Source organism: Gobio gobio (assembly GCF_949357685.1).
Source record: "Gobio gobio genome assembly, chromosome: 2".
Lineage (NCBI taxonomy): Eukaryota > Metazoa > Chordata > Actinopteri > Cypriniformes > Gobionidae > Gobio > Gobio gobio.
The window spans coordinates 52291137-52314369 of NC_137098.1; the positions used below are offsets into that span (position 1 = coordinate 52291137).

General features: G+C 37.5%; 1 protein-coding gene across 9 annotated transcripts in view; it reads right to left on the reverse strand.

Moving 5' to 3' along the window:
* Positions 1-2032: 2032 nt before the first annotated feature.
* The window catches only part of exoc6b (exocyst complex component 6B), a 107715-nt gene continuing 86514 nt past the window's right edge, over positions 2033-23233 (reverse strand). For 2 of the 9 annotated variants that reach the window (XM_079810765.1, XM_079810768.1), the window contains exons 21-23: positions 8955-9067; positions 8795-8872; positions 2039-3943 (exon numbers count right to left, since the gene is read on the reverse strand). In XM_079810765.1, the coding sequence (XP_079666891.1) occupies positions 3817-3943; positions 8795-8872; positions 8955-9067 (318 nt within the window). In that variant the 3' untranslated portion in view covers positions 2039-3816. Of the gene's footprint in view, positions 3944-8794; positions 8873-8940; positions 9068-23233 lie in introns of all 9 variants that reach the window. The other 7 variants (XM_079810766.1, XM_079810770.1, XM_079810771.1 and 4 more) reach the window with 5 other exon arrangements.

Here is a 23233-nt window from a genome sequence, read left to right on the forward strand (position 1 = left end):
TAAAATTATAGTTTGATCTCAAACTATTTTTGTGGAAAAAAAATTAAATATGTATTAAACAAAAGTGCAAAAGTTAACCGATGCCGAACTTAAAGTAAAATGCTTAATAGTAAGTAAAATTAGGAAACAAGCATATGATGCATAAATCATCAATAACAACAATTACTGACTTTGCAATATAAATATAATGAAAACGTACATTAAAAGTTTTAGGCTGGTAATGTCTTTTTAAAAAAGGGTTTTGAAAGAAGTCTCTTATGCTCCCCACTGCTTTTATTTTATCTAAAATGCAGTAAAATCATAATATTGTGAAATATTACAACTACATAATCCTTTAGAAATCCTTCTACAATGCTGACTTGGTAGAAAAGGTTATTATTATCAATGTTCCAAACAGTGCTGCTTAATATTTTAATGGAAACATTGATATGTAACCGTCTCTAATCAATATTATGTCCTTGGAAAAAAAAAAAAAAAAATTTACTGACCCCAAACTTTTGAATGGTAGTGTATGTACTTTATTTGGTACAATATGCGTGTTATTATAGGTCCGGCTTAAATTAAACACTCAGGTTTAACATATATGGGGTCCCTGCTTCATTTATCTATACATGAGTGGTCCTTTTCCTGGAAAGGGTTAAATCAGTGAATGTAACTTCAAGTCATCTTGAAGTCACCATTGTCCCTGGACATCTAGCATAAAATTACAGCCTATTGAAGTGTTAAAGAAAGCTTTCCAAGAGGACTGGATTACAAAATTCCCTCACCATGGGTTATATGACAAAAGTATAAGTCATTCAAGCAAGTCCTTTATCTTGGGTCATAAGATTAAACAATTCATCTTCAGTTTTACATTTGGCTCAACAGGGCCATAGCTGCCAGAACTTCCGAAATCGGTCCCGGACCGTGAGGGAGGGAGACGAGCGCTGAGACGGGCAGTAGGAGGCAGGACTCATCATCCGGTTATAAGCTGGCACTGCTCGGTTCCTGAACCCCAACAAAAAGCCTGTCGCGCTCAAGTGAGCCCCAAAAGATTTGTTTTGCCCGACTCGATCAAAACATGTGGGGGATCAACAGACCCGGAGGGCCACGGTGTCTCATCCCAGAGGATGAAGAAGCGGAAAAGGAAAATGTGTTTGTGGTGTGGTCACAGTTCAGTAACGTTTTCCACACACAGACATAAATGGTGGTAGCAGGGGGCTTCTCTCACTGCATGATGGGACAGTGATTGCACAATATTGGATAAGGCAGGTTTTGTGCCATAATGAAAAGGCGGAAGATGGAGTAAGAGTGGGAGGAAATGAGTGAGAAGAGTTGCGCGTGTGTCGTGTACTTCAAATGGTTCTAGGTCATATAAGGTCTAATCTGAGTCAATGACCACCATAACGCTCCACTTTACCACTTTCATATTTCACCATACTAAAAAAGAATTTGACTCAAGAGTCAAGAGTGACAATCTAAACTCAAAATAAATACTTTAGTGAGTTTTGCATCATTGCAAAAGTCCATTATCAGATTCGTCACTGTTAAGTCAAACAAGTCTAAAACATATATCAGATCTGCACATCTGGACCAGCGTCATTTTGTTAACTAAAACTAAATTATTAAAAATAGTTTTCATTAATTTAAATGAAATAAAATATAAATATTAGATGGAGAAACTTAAAAATTTGAAATGTTCCCTTGGCAACGAACTGAAATAAGAAAATAATAAATAAAAAAATACAAATAAGTTAAAATACTAAAATTACTAAAACTGGAATAGATATCAAGCTAAGTACAGATATAAAAAAAAAAAAACCCTATTAATATTATTAAACAACATACATTTACTGAAGCTTAAACTAAAAAGAAAACTGAAAATATAAAAATAAAAGCCGCTTGAAAATATTAATAAATAGCCTACTATAATAGTATATAAATAATACTAAAATAAAACCGTTCATACATAGGCAAGGTCCGCTTGCGGAACACACCATGTTGCATGTTTCCATACTGCAATTCTGCGGCAATTGATGTGCAGATGCAAAATAAAAGTACACAATCTCAATTTATTATGTATTTGTTGGCATTTGCAGAATTTATTAGTATTGTAATATTCATTAGTGGTTTAACATAATCTGTACAGTGCATCTCTCTTTTTCTCTCTCTCTCTCTCTCGTTCTCGTTCTCTACAATCAGAGCTGTCTGCTAAGGCCGAAAGTTCTCATGCACGCTCACTGTCACACACCAGTGCACATCCATTCCCTGGTCACACGTCCAAGGCCAGGTGCTGTGCAGAAAACACATGAATCAAATATTGGCATGGAAAGAAAAGTCAAGGCACAGACAAGAAGAGCAGAATCCAGAAAACTGCTCATGGTGCTGGTTCTGTCCCTAAATTTGAAGAATTCCCTTTATGGTTGAATGATTTTGCATCTACTGTAAGGGACAGGCTTCAAACATACATCTTTAAACAAAACTCCCTTAAAAAAAAAAAAAAAAAAAAATCCCTCAGTTCAATTTGAAAATAAAAATAATATATAATATTGCACCCTCATTCCTATCAGGGAAAATATCAAAGTTATGGCAAGACACTGTTTAAATACTAAAAGCCATTTATATTGGTTTTAATGTACAGCAGTGTACATAAACTCAGATGACTGCTTGAATGAGCTGAAATTAGCCTGCTCTTGTATCATTTATTTCTATGACATTATAGTAGGTTCCCCGACCTTACACATCTTCAGTCAGTTCTCGCGTTGAATGCTATTTGCAATCAATGAATACAAGAGACATACGCCTCTATTCTGCATATTGGAAGTCCAGAAACATCATCTTAATCTTAACCTGATCAACCTGGTGAACTAATCGTCTCAAAAGCTGCCACACAACTGTCATTCTTTAAGGTATTAATATAATCTACGTCTTGGTTGTAACAGACTAAAGCTGGAGTATGTCTAGTATATAATTACTATGCATTAAATATTTAACAAGGGCAGTAACTGGATTCCAAAAAAATATCCCTCATTATGATCAGCACTCAAATGAACCCTTGACCCATCTGTGAGAATATTAATTTATATTCTCACAGATATTAAAGGGATAGTTCACCCAAAATTAAAATTCTGTTGTCAATTATTACATACCATCATGCTGTTCCGACCCTTCTGCAGAACACAGAAGAAAATATTTTAAAGATGGTTGGTAACCAAACAGTTTGTTTTTCATTCCCATAGAAAAGAAAAAAAAAATACGGAGACATTTCTCAAAGTATCTTCTTTAGTGTTCCACAGAAGTCAGTCAGTCATACATACATGTCTGGAACAAAAGAAGTAAATAATGACAGAACTTTAATTTTGGGGTGGACTATCCCTTGACAAATTATGACAGCAATATTTAAGCCTAGTTAGTGTTCCATTTTTTTTCTTCTTTACTTTGCAGCAATTAACATTATATCCACATTACAGTGTAACTGTAGTTGTCAAATTCAAAAATGAGATAAATAATATTTTAGAACTATTGAAAAGGCAATTCAAATTGTGCGACAGGAAGTTAGTGTGACAAAAGAACAAGAGAATAAAACGGTTTTAAAGAACAAAAATGTGATTGTGTGTCCTTAATGTGTTCAGGTAGTCACAAAGGAAGACATGGACACCATATCACACAGGCACGGGATGGTTTAGCAGGTGCACCTTTCAGAGAGGTGCATTAATATGTCTGCGTCAGTCCAAGTGTCTTTGTGTTAAAGGAACAATATGTCCAACTAATGAAGGTGTGCAAGCGCAGTCTACACACACTGATGGACGTGGGCCGTCTGCTGATGCGTTGGCTTTCTCAGGCTTGGTTGGTGGCGATGAGATTTTTCAGCTGTTTGACAACAGTGTCTATAAGCTTCTGCTTGTCCCGTTCGTTTTTACGGAATTGAGCGAACATGTTGTTCTTGCGGCTGGTGTCCTTCATCCTGCACACAATGGAAAAAAAAGCATATCAGATCATTAGATTAAAAAAAACACAGAAAAAAAGGAAGATGCTCAGTATGAAATGCCCATAAATCAGAACGAAGAGAGGGCAAACAGAGAATTAAAGAGTAGGATAGCTTCACTACAACTGATGAGAATATGATGAGAACGAGGGGGCCACTTAAACTCATATCATGTTGGTAACAGGGTGCTATACCACAAAAGAACTCAAAGAAGGGCACAGACTACCACTGTGTGGTCAAGAAAGACACTCTAAATGGTACTTCCATGCAGGAACCTTGCATGGAGGTTCTAATGATCCTGCTCACTTTCCTGCCATTTGTGCCAAACACTCCCTCTCAGTAGCCTGGAGATTACAGAGCCAATGCATGCACATTCCTCTCATTCGCAACCGGCCAAACCGTGGCAGAGTTAGGCACCAGAGTTTGACAAAATACTGAAGTGGCCCCGTCATCATTAAGACCTTGAAAAAAACCCACATTCGTCTATTCTGCATAGTCTATAGTCCTCAGAATTTAAAGGCATATTATGGTTTTTCCTTGCTCGTTTGATACTGAAAAATGCAGCTAATCATCAATAAAAACAAAACGTGAACAGACACCATTTACCCTACCGTTCAAAAGATTTTTTAATGCTTCTGAAAGAAGTCTCTAATGTTCACCAAGGCTGCATTTATTTGATCACAGTCAACTGTAATATTGTCAAATATTATTCCAACTTAAAATAGTTGTTCGCTATTTTAATACATTTTAAAATGTCATTTATTCCTTTGATGGAAAAGCTGAATTTTCAGCATCATTACTCCAGTCTTCAGTTTCACATGATACTTGAGAAATCATTCCAATATGCGGATATATTATATATAGCAATATGCTATATTTTAAAATATTTTAAAACCTTATACATGTCCTACTGTCATTTTTGATCAATTTAATGCATCCTTGCTGAAAAAAAAAATATATATATATTGAACGGTGGTGTACATTTAAAAATGTTAAAGGTACATTAGAAAAAAACAGCCAGTGGGTAGAAAATGGTAAAAAAAATTAAATAAAATAAACTTTGTTGTAAGAAACCATTTAATGAACATTTACAGACTTCAGGGAAACCATAAAATACTACAAATTCTAGAATATGGGCCATTCAAATACAAAATTCAAGTTACAAATATTGTGAGAGAGAGAGTCAATCTGTTACAGAAGCAATTTCATTATCACCACCAGCCACAAATCCAATCACTCTTTTTTTAATCAACTCATCCTGCGAATCTTATTCGCTAAAAGTTATTAGGCGAGATAGCCATCGCCACGGACGCATGACTGTATTGCCATGGTGAAATGCATCACTGCATTTTTACAGAGAGCCGCCTGTGATTACCATGGTGATAAGAATCACCACCGCCTAGTGCGGAATGCTTGCTTTGTTGAGCATGAGAGTTTGTGACTCGCTTCTGGAGTTCAACAAACAAAAGTGGGGATGGAGGCGGACAAAAGTGATTCTCAACTGGTTTTGCTTCAGGGAAGGATTTTACATTAGAGATTAGCCATCAACCTGACCAAAAAGCTAAATTGTTTATTGTATACTAAAATAATTAAAACCACAGACTTGTCTGTATAGTTTGAGTGTTTGGGTTTAAAATGTTTCCTGAGTTTTGATGGATTAATGCTCTCGATAACTCACTGCTCAAAATGTAGTCGCCACAAACCATCTAACTGCAAGTGAACCCTTATTTAGTTTTTGAAGATGAGGGCACTGGATTAATGTGGATAGCTGCTATGGAGAACTAGAAGTGCAGCATCAAAAAATTGATATTCACAACAGTCTATGAATTTTTATATTTAAAAATGTAGTAAAAACCTAATTAAAATTGCAACATGCAACTTTTAAAATGCATTTTTATTAAGCAACTAGGGCTGCACGATTAATTGCAATTCACCTGAAATCGTTCTTAAACCGATTTGGCTTATTACGATTATGAAATTGCAAAGGCTGTGATTATTTTTATGCGCAGCTTGTCAGTGAAGCTGACACAGAATAAGGCTCACAGAACATATGTGACCCTGGACCGAAAAAACTGTCATAAGGGTCCACTTTTTAAAATTGAGATATATACATCATCTGAATAAATAAGCTTTCCATTGATGTATGGTTCGTTAGGATAGTACATTTTGGCTGAGATGGAACTATTTGAAAATCTGAAATCTGTGGTTGCAAAAAAATCTAAATATTGAGGAAAATCGCCTTTAAAGTTGTCCTTAACAATGCATATTACAACTAATAATACATTTTTATATATATTTATGGTAGAAAATTTACAAAAATATCTCCATGGAACATGATCTTTACTTAATATCCTAATGATTTTTGGCATTAAAGAAAAATCTATAATTTTGACCCATACAATGTATTGTTGCTATTGCCACAAATATACCTGTGCGACTTATGACTGGTTTTGTGGTCCAGGGTCACATATTTAAGTATTCTATACAGTGATAAAGGCTATGTCGATTAGCATTTAAGTATAAATATACTTTAATATCTTGAAAATACCCGAGAAGGCTTGAAGAACCATATATTGTTGTAGTTGTGCGTTTATTCTTCATGTTTAAATCAAAGCGTTTCAATCTTCTGTTTATTCAGATACAGCGATAGTATGATGCCCATAGGGATTTCCTGGAACAACGTGCACTATCGTACTTCTGCAGGGCATATTTGGAGTTTCTACGTGAGAGTGCCCTCTGGCTTTCAGATGGAGCAGCATTTACTACTGATCAGAGCCATGCTTCACTGACAATCTGCACATAAAATAAATGCAGCCTTTGCCAAATCGCATGCGGTTTAATTTCGATTTATCGTGCACTAGTAGAAGACTGTGTCGCTCTACCCCCATGTTAAAGTGCTTTTTTAAAGCATTTTTTCCCTGCTGTCCATGACCCCATCAGAACAGACCTGTAGCACATTTCTGGGTCAAGTCCCACCAGTTGAGAACCACTATAATAAAGATCACCGGCCACATGCATTTAAAACCAAAACTGCTTCAAAGTTTTATGACTGAGTTTAGTGCATTTCTATATTATATTTTTCCTTGTCTGAATGTACAAAAATGGGACATGCAACCAGTACCAGAGAAATATTGCCCATCCCTGCAATGAGGTGATACACAACCACATCACTGCTGGTCAGACTTCACTTTCTCAGTTCAGATGCTTCCTCCACTTACAAACATCATGATTTTATTGAAAGAGTTTTTTAAACAAACTAAAACTCATATCCTTATATTTAATCTTCATTTCCCCTCTCTAAGTAACTAAAAAGTATTTTCTTTTTAAGAACACTCCAATAAAGGAAAGCTTTTCTCCTGAACGAGCAGGTCATGCTCTGATTCGAGGCATACACACACACACACACACGTGTTTAGTAGTGTGCTAACTCTCGCCAGGCTTAATAATACAGATCACTTTCACTGAGACAGAGGGGCAAGAGGGTAAGGCTGAGGTAAGTGCAGCTCAAATGGGATCAGGCGGGTACGTGTGTGTGTGTGTGTGTGTGTGTGTGTGTGTGTGTGTGTGTGTGTGTGTGTGTGTGTGTGTGTGTGTGTGTGTGTGTGTGTGTGTATGTGTGTGTAATGCCAATCCGCTGCTGCTTTATATCACAGATACAAGAGGACAGCCAGAGGAGGGAAGGAGGGAGGGAAAGAAAAAGAGAGTGACAGAGGAAAGCTAAGGGATCGCAAGGGTCACAAGTCTAGCAAATACACGTACACAACACGGAGGAATGCATGCATTCTGCAAACATGTACTGAGTTTTAATGAACAGCATGCAAAACACTGACATTAACACTCACTCTTGTACATAATGCACAGCAAAAAATCATAAAGTGAACCAAACCTTACAAACATAAACACTGATCATGTGAGTGAATATTAAAAAAACTTTTAAGAAATGTCCAGGTCGTATTTTACCCCAAAATCAAAAGAAATAAAACAAAATAAAACATATATAATATATTACTATTATTGTTGTGTGTGTGTGTGTGTGTGTGTGTGTGGTTCCGGATTTTCCCTACGTTATGGCAATGTCCGAAGTCCTTGTGGGGACATTTTTGCGATTAATCCAAAATAAAAGTTTGTGTTTACATAATATATGTGTGTGTGCTGTGTATAATTATTATGTGTATATAAACACACACACACACACACACACACACACACACACACACACACACACACACACACACACACACACACACACACACACACACACACACACACACACACACACACACACACACACACACACACACACACACACACACACACACACACACACACACACACACACACACACACACACACACACACGTGTATATTTAAGACTTTTTTTATATTTATATATAAAATATTTATATATAATATAAATTATATAAATATGTATACAGTATATACATGTATACATTTAAGAAATTGTTACATGTATGCGTGTGCATTCAAATATACATAATAATTATACACAGCACAAACAGATATATTATGTAAACACAAACATTTATTTTGGATGCGATTAATCATTTAACAGCCCTAAAGTGAGGTTTTTTGAAAATCTAAAAAATCTTTTCTGTGATGGGTAGGTTTAGGGTTAGGGGATAGAATATATAGTTTGAACAGTATAAAAATCATGTCTATGCAATGTCTCCATAAAACAAGAAAACGTGTGTGTGTTTATTTTCATTATGTAAAATATTGTTTCCTATTCTTTTTTTTTGGATAGAGGTATGGACATTTCATGAAAATTACCAATGTTAAAGGCACATCAGCAAAATGCAGAATACTTACGAACGAGAAATCCTACTCATGAGTAACATATAAGATGAGAGATGAGAGATGAGAGAGAAAGAAAAAAACATTTTGCATCTGATCAGATGTCTTAAAGTAAGTGCATTTGGTTTGATGAATGGGGGAGAAGAGAGAAGAAAGAGGACAGTGTGAGACTCACTTCTCGAGGAGGGCCAGAGCCGTGTGAGGATTGACTCGCAGGTACTTGCAGGTGGGGCGGCCGTAGTCAGCAAGATACGTGGACCAGTCCCACTGAGTGAAGAGATCCAGCAACTAAAAACAGGATGGTGGTGGTGCGGGGAAGAAAAGACAAAGAGAGATCATTAAAGTTCATTAAACACCATCGCTGGCCCTTGTTAGATCAGGCCAGTTCACTTCTCCCAATGTTACATAAGTGAGCAGGGCCTCTTAAATGAGATTATAGAGGAGACACAGGGGAAAGCAACATGACAAAGCAGGGGATTAGAGGAGAATGGAGAGAGGTTAAAGAGAGAACAGCCATTTACACTGTTTCACCCTGAATGCAGGGCTCTTTCTGACCCGGACCTGACCCAATAATAGGCCGGTAATGACCCGTGATTGACCCGGCCAGCTACTGACCTTGCTGGAGCCTGGCCAAAAATGCACCACTCAGCACTGGCTCAATAAACAACAGAGCACATTCCTCCCTCCCAAACAAACCCACTCGCACAAACACACACATTTAGACGCAGATTCAGTGCTGGGAATGCAAACAAACACAATCAAACATGTCATCAAACTTGCCAAGAGAAAAAAAAAAAAGCAAATGACTATACAACAACCTCTGTATTCAACCGTAAACACACATAGAGTCTCTTTCAAACCAAACAACTTTCTGTTGGGTCAATATGCGTGAGCAACTTGAACCCATAGCACAATCTGCACGGGGAAATCTTTCAAAGAATTCCAGATTGTGTGGATTACTATTGAAATGATAGTGAAAATTCGGTGAACAACAGTAAATGTGACCGCAGCTTAATATCGACTTTGCAAAAGGAAAATTATTGTTTGAGTCCATCTGAAATCAAACTTTTAACAAACAACAAATTCAACCATCAGCTTTTTCAAACAAAACCTCTCATGAAACCATGCACATACACACCCCTTGCGATGGCAGATAAGCACCTGCGTGAGATAAGTCATTTTTGGATTTGCATTCATATCTTGTTTTTTCCTTTCTCTTCTTCCCGTTAACATGGTCTGTACAGACCCGCAAAGGGAGGAAGGCTGAGAGGAGAGGGAGAGAGAAAAAGAGGCCAGGTTTTGCCGCTGTCATTTGTAATCTGAATGCACTTGCATTCCACGTAGCGCTAGCTAGTGTGTCAAACTCGTCCATGACCTGGGTTTCACCTTTCCGCTCTGCCTCTCCGCCCCGCCTTCACCTCCCAATGAACTTCCACTCGGTCTCTCTCTTTGACCTCGGCGTGACCCCCGACAGTGTTATCGGCCCCTTTCTGAACAAACAGAGGGCCACGCTAGAGAGGAGCTGGGGCATGGGGGCGGGCGGGCGCTGGATTATCACTTCCTCTCATTCTTCTAAAAGAAAGAATGATGGAGAGAAAGGGAGCAAAAAAAAGAAAGAAAACATGACGTTGCACATTGATGTGTTGCTCTCGTTTCCCTCACAGCCACAGTGTCACCCCTGTTTCTCTCTCAGCTCTGGGCCGCTTGGATAAGGGCTTATAACGGTTATTCCGACCGTCGTACTTGTTTGTTTGGAACGCAGCAGGAATAGCTATTCTCGTTAATAGCCTGGGGGTGTTGGGAATTGACTGCCGTGTTATTCTTTTGTTCCCTTAGACTTGTTGCACTTTCTGGCAGTGTTCTGGAAAAACAAGGTTTGATTTGCCACTTTACTCATGCAATCAATCTAAAAATGCTCTAGTAGGGAGTTTGTTATGTAATGATCACCTATGCCCTAGTAACATAGTAGCCACCTCCAAACGGCTTGTGAATAACCAGCCGATAAGGCATAATTATTCATTATGACTTAATGAAGTAATGCGAATGAGCTGCTATGAAAAAGAAGAAAAAATAACGTTCTTAACCTTGAAGTCTGTTAGTTTTGTGTTCTCTAGTGTTTTATTCTCTTTGTGCCATCACTGCCACTATCAATTCATCCATGCCTTCTCCTTGCACTCCTTTTCTCGTTAGCTCTATTCTCACCTCTGGCTGCCCTCTGGCTCTCAGTGTTGTTTAGTGCGTTCTGGAATTGGGCCGTCAGCCCCAGAGGCTCATGCAGGCCAAAGTCAGTTGAGCTTAAGCCTGAATAATGATAACATTGATAATAACCAGCACAGAGAAGAGAGATCAGCCTAGTAAAGAAAGAAATATCGATAACCCCACTTTGCTAAAACAAACTAGTAGGGGGGTAGAGAGAAAAAGAGGCCAAAGTATCTATAGTGAAATATACCGATGGTCTGACCCATATTTAAAAAGGCCTATGCAGTTATCTGCGGAGTTGATAAAAAAATGTCTTCTAAACATGGGATGAGTCAGAATGGGCTGGTATGCGAGTTGTGGTTTGAACCGCAGCAAATAGGGCTCAAGTGCACAGTCATAAATGTGAACGACAAGTAAATCCGATACAGATACAGCAGCAGTAAACCTCCGCTGGGAGCAAATATGAACATGAGATCCAAAACCCCTTTAAGTGCTTAGTGTATTCTCTGATGTAGTCAGTAAAAAAAGCAACAATTCTTTTAGTTTTAAGGGATAGTTGATCATTGTCATCATTGCTCAACCTTATGTTGTTCAAATCCATAAGACTTTGGATCATCTTCGAAACAAAAAAAAGAAAACTTTTTTCATTTGTGTTTCGAAAATGAACAAAAGTCTTATGCGTTTGTAATGACATGAGAATGAGTAAAACATTTTCATTAATAAAAGGTGATCAATTAAACATTCAAAACGTTTGGATCAGAGCAAATTTGTTGGGTTAATGGTAAATAAAAAATACTGGTGAAAAATCAGATGGTGGGCTGGAATGACTAACAATTATGATCCCCAATCCCCAGTCGGTAGTTTTGAACTCAACTCTAAATGTGCCTAGTTAACGTTCATTCTAATCCTCATACATTCACCGTTTATGGTCATTTCTAGAAGTTTCTGTGGGAAATCTGTTAACGCTAGTGAGAAAGGTCAGGTTTTTATCTTAACATTAACCTGCAAAGATAATCAACAGAGAGGTCTGAATCGAAAACACTTAGCTCAGCTATCCATGGCTCGGGACCATGTGAATGTAGAGAGAGGAGCGGAAAGAAAAAAGGGAAGGAGGAGCAACTAAAACATCATTCAACATCAGTCAAAGTCCACCGGGAGGAAAATGATAAGCAGTATCTGAGTACTGAAAAAAAAGGAAAAGTGGCTCCCTGTTTCTAAAGCCATATTTCATTCCACATAGCAGTAGCACACAAGAGGTCAGAGGTTATCCATAGAGGTTATCCTGGTCTAAACTCCATCTACGCTAAAGTGTCCAGCGAAGCAGTGAGCATGAGACACTCAAACACAAGTCTATGCAAACAAACATGCTCTTAACCGCAGGGAAAATATATGTCAATCAGCAAAGATTAACAATGATGAATGTTTGCTTTCTCTGTCTGTGAAAAAAAAAACTTTAAAACGTCCTAGAAGCACCAGTGCTGGAAATGACAGCAACTGTCAATCAAAACGAGAGAAAGTGGAGAAGAGGAATAAGAGACAAGACAGACAAAAAGAAAACAAAGGGGTCCATAACGGAAAAAAGATGATGTGGAGGAGGAAGAGAAAAATGATGGAGAGGGAAAGGAAAAGGAGGGAGCAGAGGGAGAGCAGGATAAGAAGAAACTCCCTCTTCTTCTCTTGCTCTCCCTCCGCTGCCTCAGATTATTGTGCAGGGCTCAAATGAGACAGGTCAAATCGAGGGAATACATGTTCAGCACTTTACAATAACTCATCTTTAGTTAATACAGGTATATAGATAACAAATGAAAGAAAAAACTTTTATTGCATTTATTAATCTAGGTCAATATTAAAGTTGCAATGTAACAAGTAGCAACAGATATTTTCTTCCTGTTGTGACATACACCCAAGTAAATTGTATTCTCAAAAAGACAAAATACAGGGTGGGGACTTTGTTGTAAGTGAATTAAACTTGCAGTTGATTGTAAGAAAGGGTTGGGGTTTGAGATGACTAAATGATTGGATAAATCCAGCATGATCAAGATCAAGTTATGTCATATTGATTAAAACTGACTAGGTATTAGTCAGTGTTAAATTTATGATATCTAATGCTGATAACAAATTAATCAAAATCAGAATTAGCTTTATTGCCAAGTATGTTTACACATACTGAAGCTTCCACAGCACTGACAGAAGGACAGCGACAAGACAGATAATAAAAATAAATAAAAATATAAAAATGCACAACATACAAAATAGACAATGTGTGTGTATGAAATCTTAAGTGTTACTGAGACACAAAAGTAACAATCCTAACACAATATTAAAGGTATAAATCAATCAAAAATAAACTCAAAAGAAGATATTTTAAAGAATATCTCAGTATTTTTTCATACCATGAAAGTCCGTGAGTTCCAATCTTGTTTGGACTTCAACGTTCAAGCAAGCAAGTCATACAGGAACAACATGACGGTGAATAAGTGATAACAGAATTTAAATTTTGCTGCTATATCATCATGTTAACAAAATAAAATGCCAGTGACTTATGAGTGTACCAAAAAGAGGTACAAATTACCTGTACCCTTCAGAGTACTCCAGAGTGAGTAGGACATAGTGATGCTGTCATTCAAATAGAATTCACCCTGCACTGAACTCTGAACAGAGGGAAATCAGAGTGAGTGTAAAAATGAACAATGACCACTTACCATTGGTCTGCTCTGCTAGGATGCTGGTGAGGCTGTGCCACAACTGAGTGGCTCATATAATCACATTAGTAGAAGCAGAGACCTACAGTAAATGATTAAGACTGGCCAGAAGTCTCAAGAGGGCTTCAGAGGATCTCAGCAGAGCAGGAGCTCCATCCCCAAGTATTCTGACAGCCGTAACCTGATTAAAAAGGGTACAAACATTGCTGTCACAGGCCGCAGGACACAAAGAGTTCAGGAGATTAATTCTCCACCTTTTCAACTCAATGACAATACTTAATTGAAACAGAGATTCTCTTGCTGGGTGTGTATCGTACAAGTCGCTACAGGGCACTGCTAATCTCTAACTGCAAACTTTACTGAGGGAACTAAGCATGTCCTAAAAGCATGAGGGAGGTTGGGGTCAGTAGGTGGTCAAGATGGAGATAGTTGCGGTGGCCGATACACTGCCTCTAAGCTGAACCCTACTCGGGTCACTGTTCGGTTATCAGTTCTGTTCGCTCCGTTAGCAAGCCACATCAGGGACAAGTAAAAACAGCCCTCTTCCTGAGGCCGCAACGTCTAAGGAGCCATAGTCTGGGGAAGACTTGGCCTCAAACTTACCTTCCTGTCCTCTTCAGACAAGGAAGAGTTATCTCGGGGGTTATGGTGTGGTGAAGCGGTCATCGAGACCTGAGGAGAGTGGCTAAATCCCACAGAATGCAAAACAGTCCCATTTCTGAAACATCTAAAGATTTCAAATGGCTGGGTAAGTGAACCTTATTAAAACCTGGTTCATTGAAATCTCAGATGACCGAAAAATCTGATCACAAACTATGACTGAAGTATTATTAAAAAATTTACCAAAAGTTTCAAAATAAATGTAAAAAGACAATAAAATAAATAAATAAAAATTATATTACATAAAATTATAAGGTGCTTCAAAGTCTTTGGGTCACATAACAGATGATTTAGGCAGGTCCCTCAGTATACTCTCTGTGACCTTCTGGTTGACTTGTTTTGACACTTATTTTAATAGAGTTACAGTCTGTAATTAATGGACGTTTGACCGTTTACGTTAGCCTAGGGGAAGAGGTGGCCTCACTTTCAACTTCCTGTCCATTCAGAAAAGAGAGTTATCGCCAGGTCAATATGACAACAAAACAGTCACAAGCCCTTTCAGTCCAATGCAGAGCAGTTCAACTAAGACTGAGTGTTAATAAATAAATTAGCAATATCTATGTGCGAACAGAAAGATTTTGCAGTTGGAGGATGAGCTCATTTTCACTGTCCATTTCTCCACACAACCCGTTTTAAAGGAGTTGCTGGTGGTCATTAATAACGGTTGAACTCAAGAACTTGGCACTGGGCTGGGGAAGACATGACCTCCCTTTTACCTTCCTGTCTATTCCAACAAGGTTAGTTATTGCTGGGGAAGAAGTGTGACAGAATGGTCAGAGCTGAGCCAGTAGCAAGCATCTAAAAGAGGCTGAAAGGAACACAGAACAGAAAAAGGTATGACATTGAAATAATTACTAGAGGTTTTAACATTTGTAAATACATGTGGTAAGAATAATGTACTATGCCTGATCTATGCATGTAATCTAATTACTCATATAGACATAAATGACAGTTATAAATAGGAACAGGAAAATATTTAAGTAAAAGGACCACGAAGATTTACACAATAGATTTGTGCCTTCATGCATCACAGGGAAAATCAAATGATGTAACAGGCCACAATAAAGCACAAAAGTGACTGTTCATAGACATGATCCGATTTATATGCACACATTTATATGAACATTACTGTTCAAGATTTTGGGGTCAAAAACAAAAACAAAAAAAAAGGTTTAAATTGTAATAGCTGTTCTTTTCAACTTTCTATTCATTAAATAATCCTGAAGAAAAATGTATCATGATTTCCATAAATGTTTTAAGCAGCACAGCGGGTTTGCAACATTGATAAAAATAAGAAAATATTTCTTGAGCCCAAATCAGCATATTAGAATAATTTCTGAAGGATAATGTATCACAGAAGTTTGAAGTAATGACAGCTGAAAATTGAGCTTTGCCATCACAGGAATAAATAATATTTTTCAAAATATATTAAAATAGAAAACAGGAATTTAAATTGAAATAATATTTCATAATATTACTGCTTTGTACTGTACTTATCAAATAAAAGCAGCCTTGGTGAGCATTAGACACTTTCATAAAATAAAATAAAAAGATTGAACAGTAATGTATGTATACACACACACACACACACACACACACACACACACACACACACACACACACAAACACACACACACACACACACACACACACACACACACACACACACACACACACACACACACACACACACACACACACACAGGATGGGTAGTGCAGTTTTTGATCAGGAATTGTGCTATTAAACACAATTTAAAACAATTTATTGAAAAAACTTCTTTTAGTTATTTAAGTCTGTCTTAAAGTCAATTCCCCAATGGAGAAAATATGGGAATTTTACTTCCAGAAATTGACTTTTGCTCTCTATTCCAAAATGTGGTAAAAAGATGAAATGCAGTGGAATATTCAAATATGAAAAGAAAATTCAAAACAGCTTTATTAACAGCACGACACACACAGTGTCTTTTGTTAAAGCGGTTTCCAGAAATCATATTTATGCCAAGGGTGTCTCATTGTTCACATTTATAAGAAAAGAGCCTTTTTAAGGCTTACAGGAAATGGACGAATCAAAACTACTCTTACAGCTGCTCGAGAAAAATGAAGATGGAATGCGGATCTGTGTGCGTGTGGTGTGGTGACAGACAATAAACCAGCATTACAGAACTCCTACCCCTTTCACAGGGCATGAATAACGATATAATCTGATAAAAGTTTTTTTGGGGGTGATGCCGTGGTGCTGTCTCTATGGACGTGAACTCTGATAGCCCTCATGATCAAGGTCAAAGAGAGGCTACAGACTGAATACTGCTTACTCATGATCACCACAGCATAAAGACAAACAGATAAACAGCTGCCAAAGAAAAGAAACAAAACAAAATGAAACTAAGGGTCAGGTTGGTGCTTGTTATCCCAACGGAATTTACCAAATCCTATTTACCTTACTAAATGACAAACAAATTGGCATTTGTAAATGACCTACAACACATTGTGCTTTCCGGTAAAAAGGTGATGAGGGTTGAGATGGAGGTTGCTAAAGAGGCAAGACCGGTAAATCAACCTTTCTGTCAAGCCTTTAAGTAGAAATTCACAGAGGGAGGAGAATGAGAAAATAAGGAAAGAAAAATAGAGGAAAAAGAAACAGGGGGTGGGAAGAGAAAAAAAGGAGTAAAAGGGAAAATAATACCAGTCTCTCTTTTCTGTACCCCTGTTACCCAGGCTCTCCCGTGAGGGCATAGCCCCTGGCGCGGGGCTGATCTAAAGTGGTAGAGGGTGATGGGCTCAGACTTTGGATCCTGCCTGACTCCCTGAATGGACCAAAGCCAAGGTTACTGGAGGGTCAGTTCCCCCCTCTCTGTCCCGATTCCAGCATGTATAACATGCATAACACAGACTTTCTGCTTTACCATACAAACCCTCCTCGACCTGCCAATACTAACTGAGCCTGTGAGAGACGAAGAGGGAAAAAGAGCGAGACAGATAGCACGTCAGGCTTATCGTCCGCTGGCTCCGAGGGAATGCGAGCAGGGTCGGCCGGAGGCCACTCGACTGGCCCACCCCCTACTCGCTTACTCTCCCTTGGACGGAAAGACAGGCGGAAGGCTGGAGAAAGTGATTACACCTGGTCTAGTTCTGGCTGTTAACTAGAGGAAGGTCAGCCAGCGTGCGCCAGGGCCAGGATGAGTTCACTGTCCAAAACGTCACATTCATGCATCTCCCCACTCGCTCCCCCGTTCTCTTTCCTCATCACTTAGAGTTGTCAGCTGTGTGCTCTACATAATACAATGGGTGAAGTTTGTAGCAAGCATGCATAAAAAAACAGCCATTTGTGCACATTAACTTGACTACACACAATACATTTGCTGAATAGTATTATGTGCATGAAAGTTAAAATGTGCATTAAAAAGGATGATTCTATGTGCATCTTAACCCAGAAAAAGAGAGCACGGCTTTCGTTCTGTAGTTCAAATATGTAGAAGTGTTCCATCATGGAATTACATTAAAAATGCTTATGTTTCTTGAGACGTTAATCATGCGCAAGTTGCTTTGGATAAAAGCATCTGCTCAAAAAAAAAAAAAGTGAGACATTTCAAAAACTAAAGCATAACCTATACACAGAATATATTGTTTTTAAAAACCAAATCACCATTATATTCTAACAAAACCAAACAAGACAAGTGCAAATGAACCAAACAAATGTAACCAACATATTTTAATACCTATAATATGCTATGTTGATCAGGGTTGAGTACAATTTAGAAGTTGAAGGATTCAAAGAAATTCAGCTTCATACTGGGAAATATAGAAACTAAATAGAACATTCTATAGATGGGATTTCAATCATCCATCCATCGAAAAACAACTTCTGAAGCAGGGAAGCTGCAGGGAATCACCAATCTTTGAGTTTTTAACACAGTATGTCACAATAACAAAAAATGATTTATATATATTATTTATATATTATTGAGATATATATATATATATATATATATATATATAAAACAATTGATTGATTTGTTTTTGTGACATACTGTGTTAAGGAGCAAAAACTTATAAATAGGGAGAAAAAACACAAATAAAAACAAACATCTACCTGTCTCTATACCTGCAGTTATTCATGTAACCCTGATATTGTTTTTTGTTCTCCAATTATTGCCTCATTTAGAAACCAGAAGTCAAAGCTACCGTTGCTTATAAATCTATGACAAACCCTTTCTTCTTGGAAGGGTGCAACTTCCAGACCAGCACTGTACACTACATAACCACATAAACCACAATGTCAAGCTTTACTGAAATCCACAGAACAAGAAAATTAAATAGTGTGACAAACAGAATATAAAAATATGCTTTTCAACAATGGAACATAAGGCACAACTGACTAAAACAGTGCTCCTGCAGTGTAAGTTACCAGAACCAAGGGTCAGAACTGAAGGAAAACCACAAATATGTGGGTCCCATAAATGACCCCTATATCCACACACACACACACACACACACACACACACACACACACACACACAAAAAATGTTGGAGCTCCAGTCCAGCAGCTGGACAACGGGAAGCCCTGTTTTGAACTGGAGCGGATTCCAACTTAAAGGGATAGTTCCCCAAAAAAGGAAATAATTTACTCACCCTCATGTTGTTCCAAACCTTTCCGTGGAACACAGTAGAAGATATTTCAGCTCGTTTTGTCCATAAAATGAAAGTTAATGCGGTCCAAAAAATATTTATGTTCCTAAAAAGACTAAACTAATCCATACGACTCAACTTTTGAAGAAACACTATCATTTGGCTCATCTTGACTTTTGTGTTCCCATATTTGATATAGTCTGCATACGCATTATACAATGTTATCATGTAACCAGATATACCAGTTGTATGAATTAATTTCACGTAGGGTTGGGTACCGCACATTTTAACTTGTACCGGTACCTGAAATTCAATGCCGGTACCTAACAGTACCTTTTTTTCGGTACTTTAGGGATGTTTACCTCAATAACTGCAAAGAAACGAAGTAATTTATAGAAGTGTTATTGACATTATGCCAGAGCTGCCTTGGTCGCTGTCTGCCATTGTCTGTGATGTTTGTATACTGTAATATTTAAAAGTAAATAGTAAGCTACTAGCTACTTAATTAATTTAATTCATGAAAACAATAATTTTAATATTTTTTATTTTTGTAATTTTATTTCTATGAAAATATTTTGCACAAATTCTGTGTTGTGTATTTTCTGGTCAAATTTACCAGAAATGTAATTTAAATTTAAAAATGTTGTCAAAGTGCTGCACAACTGAGCTTTATACTGTTAAAATCAAAATATGAAAGAGTTTATTACTCAAAAAATAAAGTTCTGATAATTTATTATTATTACATTAGTGTTAGTATTATTATTACATTGAGGCGTGCATCTAAATTCTACTGTACAGACCTTTGAATTTCTGTGTGTTTATGACATGACGGTAGTTTTTCTCAAATAAAACTCAGAGCGGCTCTGGAGATGACATTCATGCATTCATGTCCTCGTATGAGACGGCAGAGATGGAAACACGTGACTGTCAGGTGCAATTCAGTGTGTGTGTGTGAGGTAAATTAAACTGCGCGATTCCGCCATTCATTCGCACAGAGACATGCAGGATTCGTATTTTTGCAGATCAATATTCACAGACACAAGTCTATATCACGAGATGCATTCTCAGGTACCGAAATTTGGCACAGATTGATTTAATGTGAATCGGTAGTACCAACGTAATTCGGTCGGTACCCTTAAAAGTACAGAGTTTGGTACCCAATTTCACGGTACCTTTATCTCCTTTTTGGACTTCGAAAAATCTGGATCCTGTTGACTTTCATAATAAGCCAAAAGAGATCTTCTTTTGTGTTCCACAGAAGAAAAAACATACAGGTTTGAATTGACGTAGGTAAGTGAATGATGACAGAACTTTCATTTTTGGGTGAAATATCCTTTTTAAGCATTCGAGAGAGAAAGAAAGAAAAGGGTATGCTGGAGAAGCAATCAGTTGACAGTTTGTGTTCATGCTGGACTGAGAGAGAAGATTCACGTCAGTGCCATCCTCATAGGGCTGAATGGGACCCTACCGCAAAGAGAGATGTCAACCCCCTGCTTGGAGAATATCTGCTCCCTCACTGACTCCATACAAGCAGGGCAGCTCATCCATCTGACCCCTGGAGACCTATGACAGCGCCTCAAACAGGCCTTTCACTGACACACACCAGCACACCATTGAGAAAGAGCAGGGGGGATGGATTTAAGCGTGACACACTCACTGGGCATTGAGAGGAAGCAAATGGGGGACGATTAAACTGTGACACCTGTCACTGGCTTGTTTAGGGATACTATGGAGAAATGGTCTGAGGAGAGCACTGCCTGTGCCGTTTCCTTTTCTTTCTCCTTCCTACATTTCCACTCCTTCTCATTCGTTTTCACATATTTTCCATAAGCAAAGACAGGAAAATCTAGGAGAGCTGGTTTGCTTGTACAATCGAGATTCAGTGGCAGTCTTTGTTCTTTCAAACTTTCTATCTCTCCCTGAAGGAACCACACAAAGAGCGGATCTGTGGGAGGCTGTAGTTGAACGGGGTGAGGAGAAGAGCACAGCCCATATGGTTTCATCCTCAATCTCTCTTCTTTCCTGCGCACCTTCACTGCCTGACCTCAGCTACTGAACCAGGCAGGTTAAGGTTCAGGGAGACTGCGGTTGACAGAGAGGCTCCATTAAAAACACAAACACACACTCAGGCTCCGGTTTAACCTACTGACATCCCTAAAAGAGAATGTGGGACAGAGGTGGTCTCATCCACCCTCCAAAGGTGGGAAATAACCTTACAGATCAGCTTCATGGTCACTAAACTGTCAGTGGATGACAAGAAACTGTCTGGAATTATTCTTAACTGTGACATAGAATGTCCTTAAGGAAAAAATAATCTTAATTTAGGCATTTTTGCCTCTTTTGTTAGTGGAGACATGGTAGGAAATTGGATTTGCATCATCCACATGAGCACCATGGCTTAATATTCAACAAGATTATTGATCTGACTGTATGATAACTGAACTGAGCTGGACGATGACATCATTGTTTTTCCAGAACTGCTTTATAGATTGAAATGAACTATATAAGCACTAAATAAATAAAGGTGACAATATGTCTACCAGAGCTCGAAATAAGCAAAATTTAAGAAAAAAAATAAATAAATAAATAAATAAGACAAAGAAAATTCTGTCATTCACTCACGCTCATGTTGTTCTAAATGTGTGTGATTTTCTTTCTTCTCTGGAACACAAAAGAAGATATTTTAAAAATAGTCTCTTTTTAGTCTACATAATGGGACCAATATTGTTATGATTTTTTCCTTTTTGGGTGAAATCTCATAACAGTGTTGACTGTAGAGACATTGACTGTACAAGAGAAGAAGGTGGCAGATGGACACTTTACTGCAGGGATTCAATCTCCCAAAGGCGTATGTTTGACAGGGAAATCCCAAATGGCAATTTTGGAAACGGCTGGAAATCCCACATCAAGTTCGGTTTCGATTTCCAACGTAACATTTATATGCACCATATGCTCCCTCATCTATTAGCCAGAATTTCCACTTGTTCAATAATGATAACATTGTGCCTCGTACTCTCGTTATTAATTAATGTTCAAAGATAGTTCGCTTTCATTTTGACTTTTCAAAGTGCAAGGTCATAGCCTTTCACTATTACTCAACTAGAAACTGTTAATAGAAAGCTGTCAGAAAGAGATCAATTTTTTCCCCAAAGCCTGCATGTTGGCACATGTTGTGCAACTGTCTGAAACAAATGGTACATTAATACTGTAAGTGTTCCTTGAATGGGACACTCCCGTTAGTCATTTCTCTGAACCTGTGAACTTCCTCCTATACCACAAACAATATGAAGATTAATTATAGTGTCACAAATCGGAAAAAAAAATTACGAGAGTACAAAAAAAAACACAACGCATAATAAACTACAATGGGGTAATATCCACTACTGTTCCACAGAAGTTTTGGGTAATATGGTTTTTGTTATTGTTTTGAACAAAATTATAAATTTGGTAACACTTTACAATAAGGTTCATTAGTTAACATTAGTTAACTTGAACTAATAATGAACTGCACTTATAAAGCATTTATTTATCTTTGTTAATGTTAATTTTAACATTTACTAATGCATTATTAAAATCTTGTTAACATTAGTTAATGCACTGTGAACTAACATTAATTGTATTTTTATTAACGAACGTTAACAAAGATTAACTAATGCTGAACAGAAGTGTTGTTCATGGTTAGTTTATGTTAACTAATGCATTAAATAAAGTTAACTAATACAACCTTATTGTAAAGTGTTACCATACATTTTATTGTGCAAGGTTGCATTTCTGTATCTTATTGATTGTGGTCTGAGAGCAAGATAACACTTCAGTTTAATGTTGAGAAACCTAGAAAAAAAAATTGACATAAGAACTGGACTTCAGCAACTTCAGACCCAATCGATTGTCAATCTCGATCTCAAAAGTTACTGTAAATACTTTCACATTGTTACAAAAAAATATATATTTTCTTTTGAACTTTCTAATCAAAGAATCCTAAAAAAAAATGAATCACAGTTACCACAAAAATAACAGCACAACTATTTTCAACATTCATAACAATAAATAAACCCTTACGAAAATGAACCATGGTTATTATAGTAAAGCCATGGTAACCACAAAATATAACCATAGTTTAACCATGGTATTAGTGGTAAAACTGTGGTTATATAAATGGTAATTAATTAGCCAAAAAAACATGGTTACTTCACTTTTACTATAATAAAACAATGGTTCATTTTCGGAAGGGAATGTTTCTTGAGCACCAAATCATATGCATATTAGA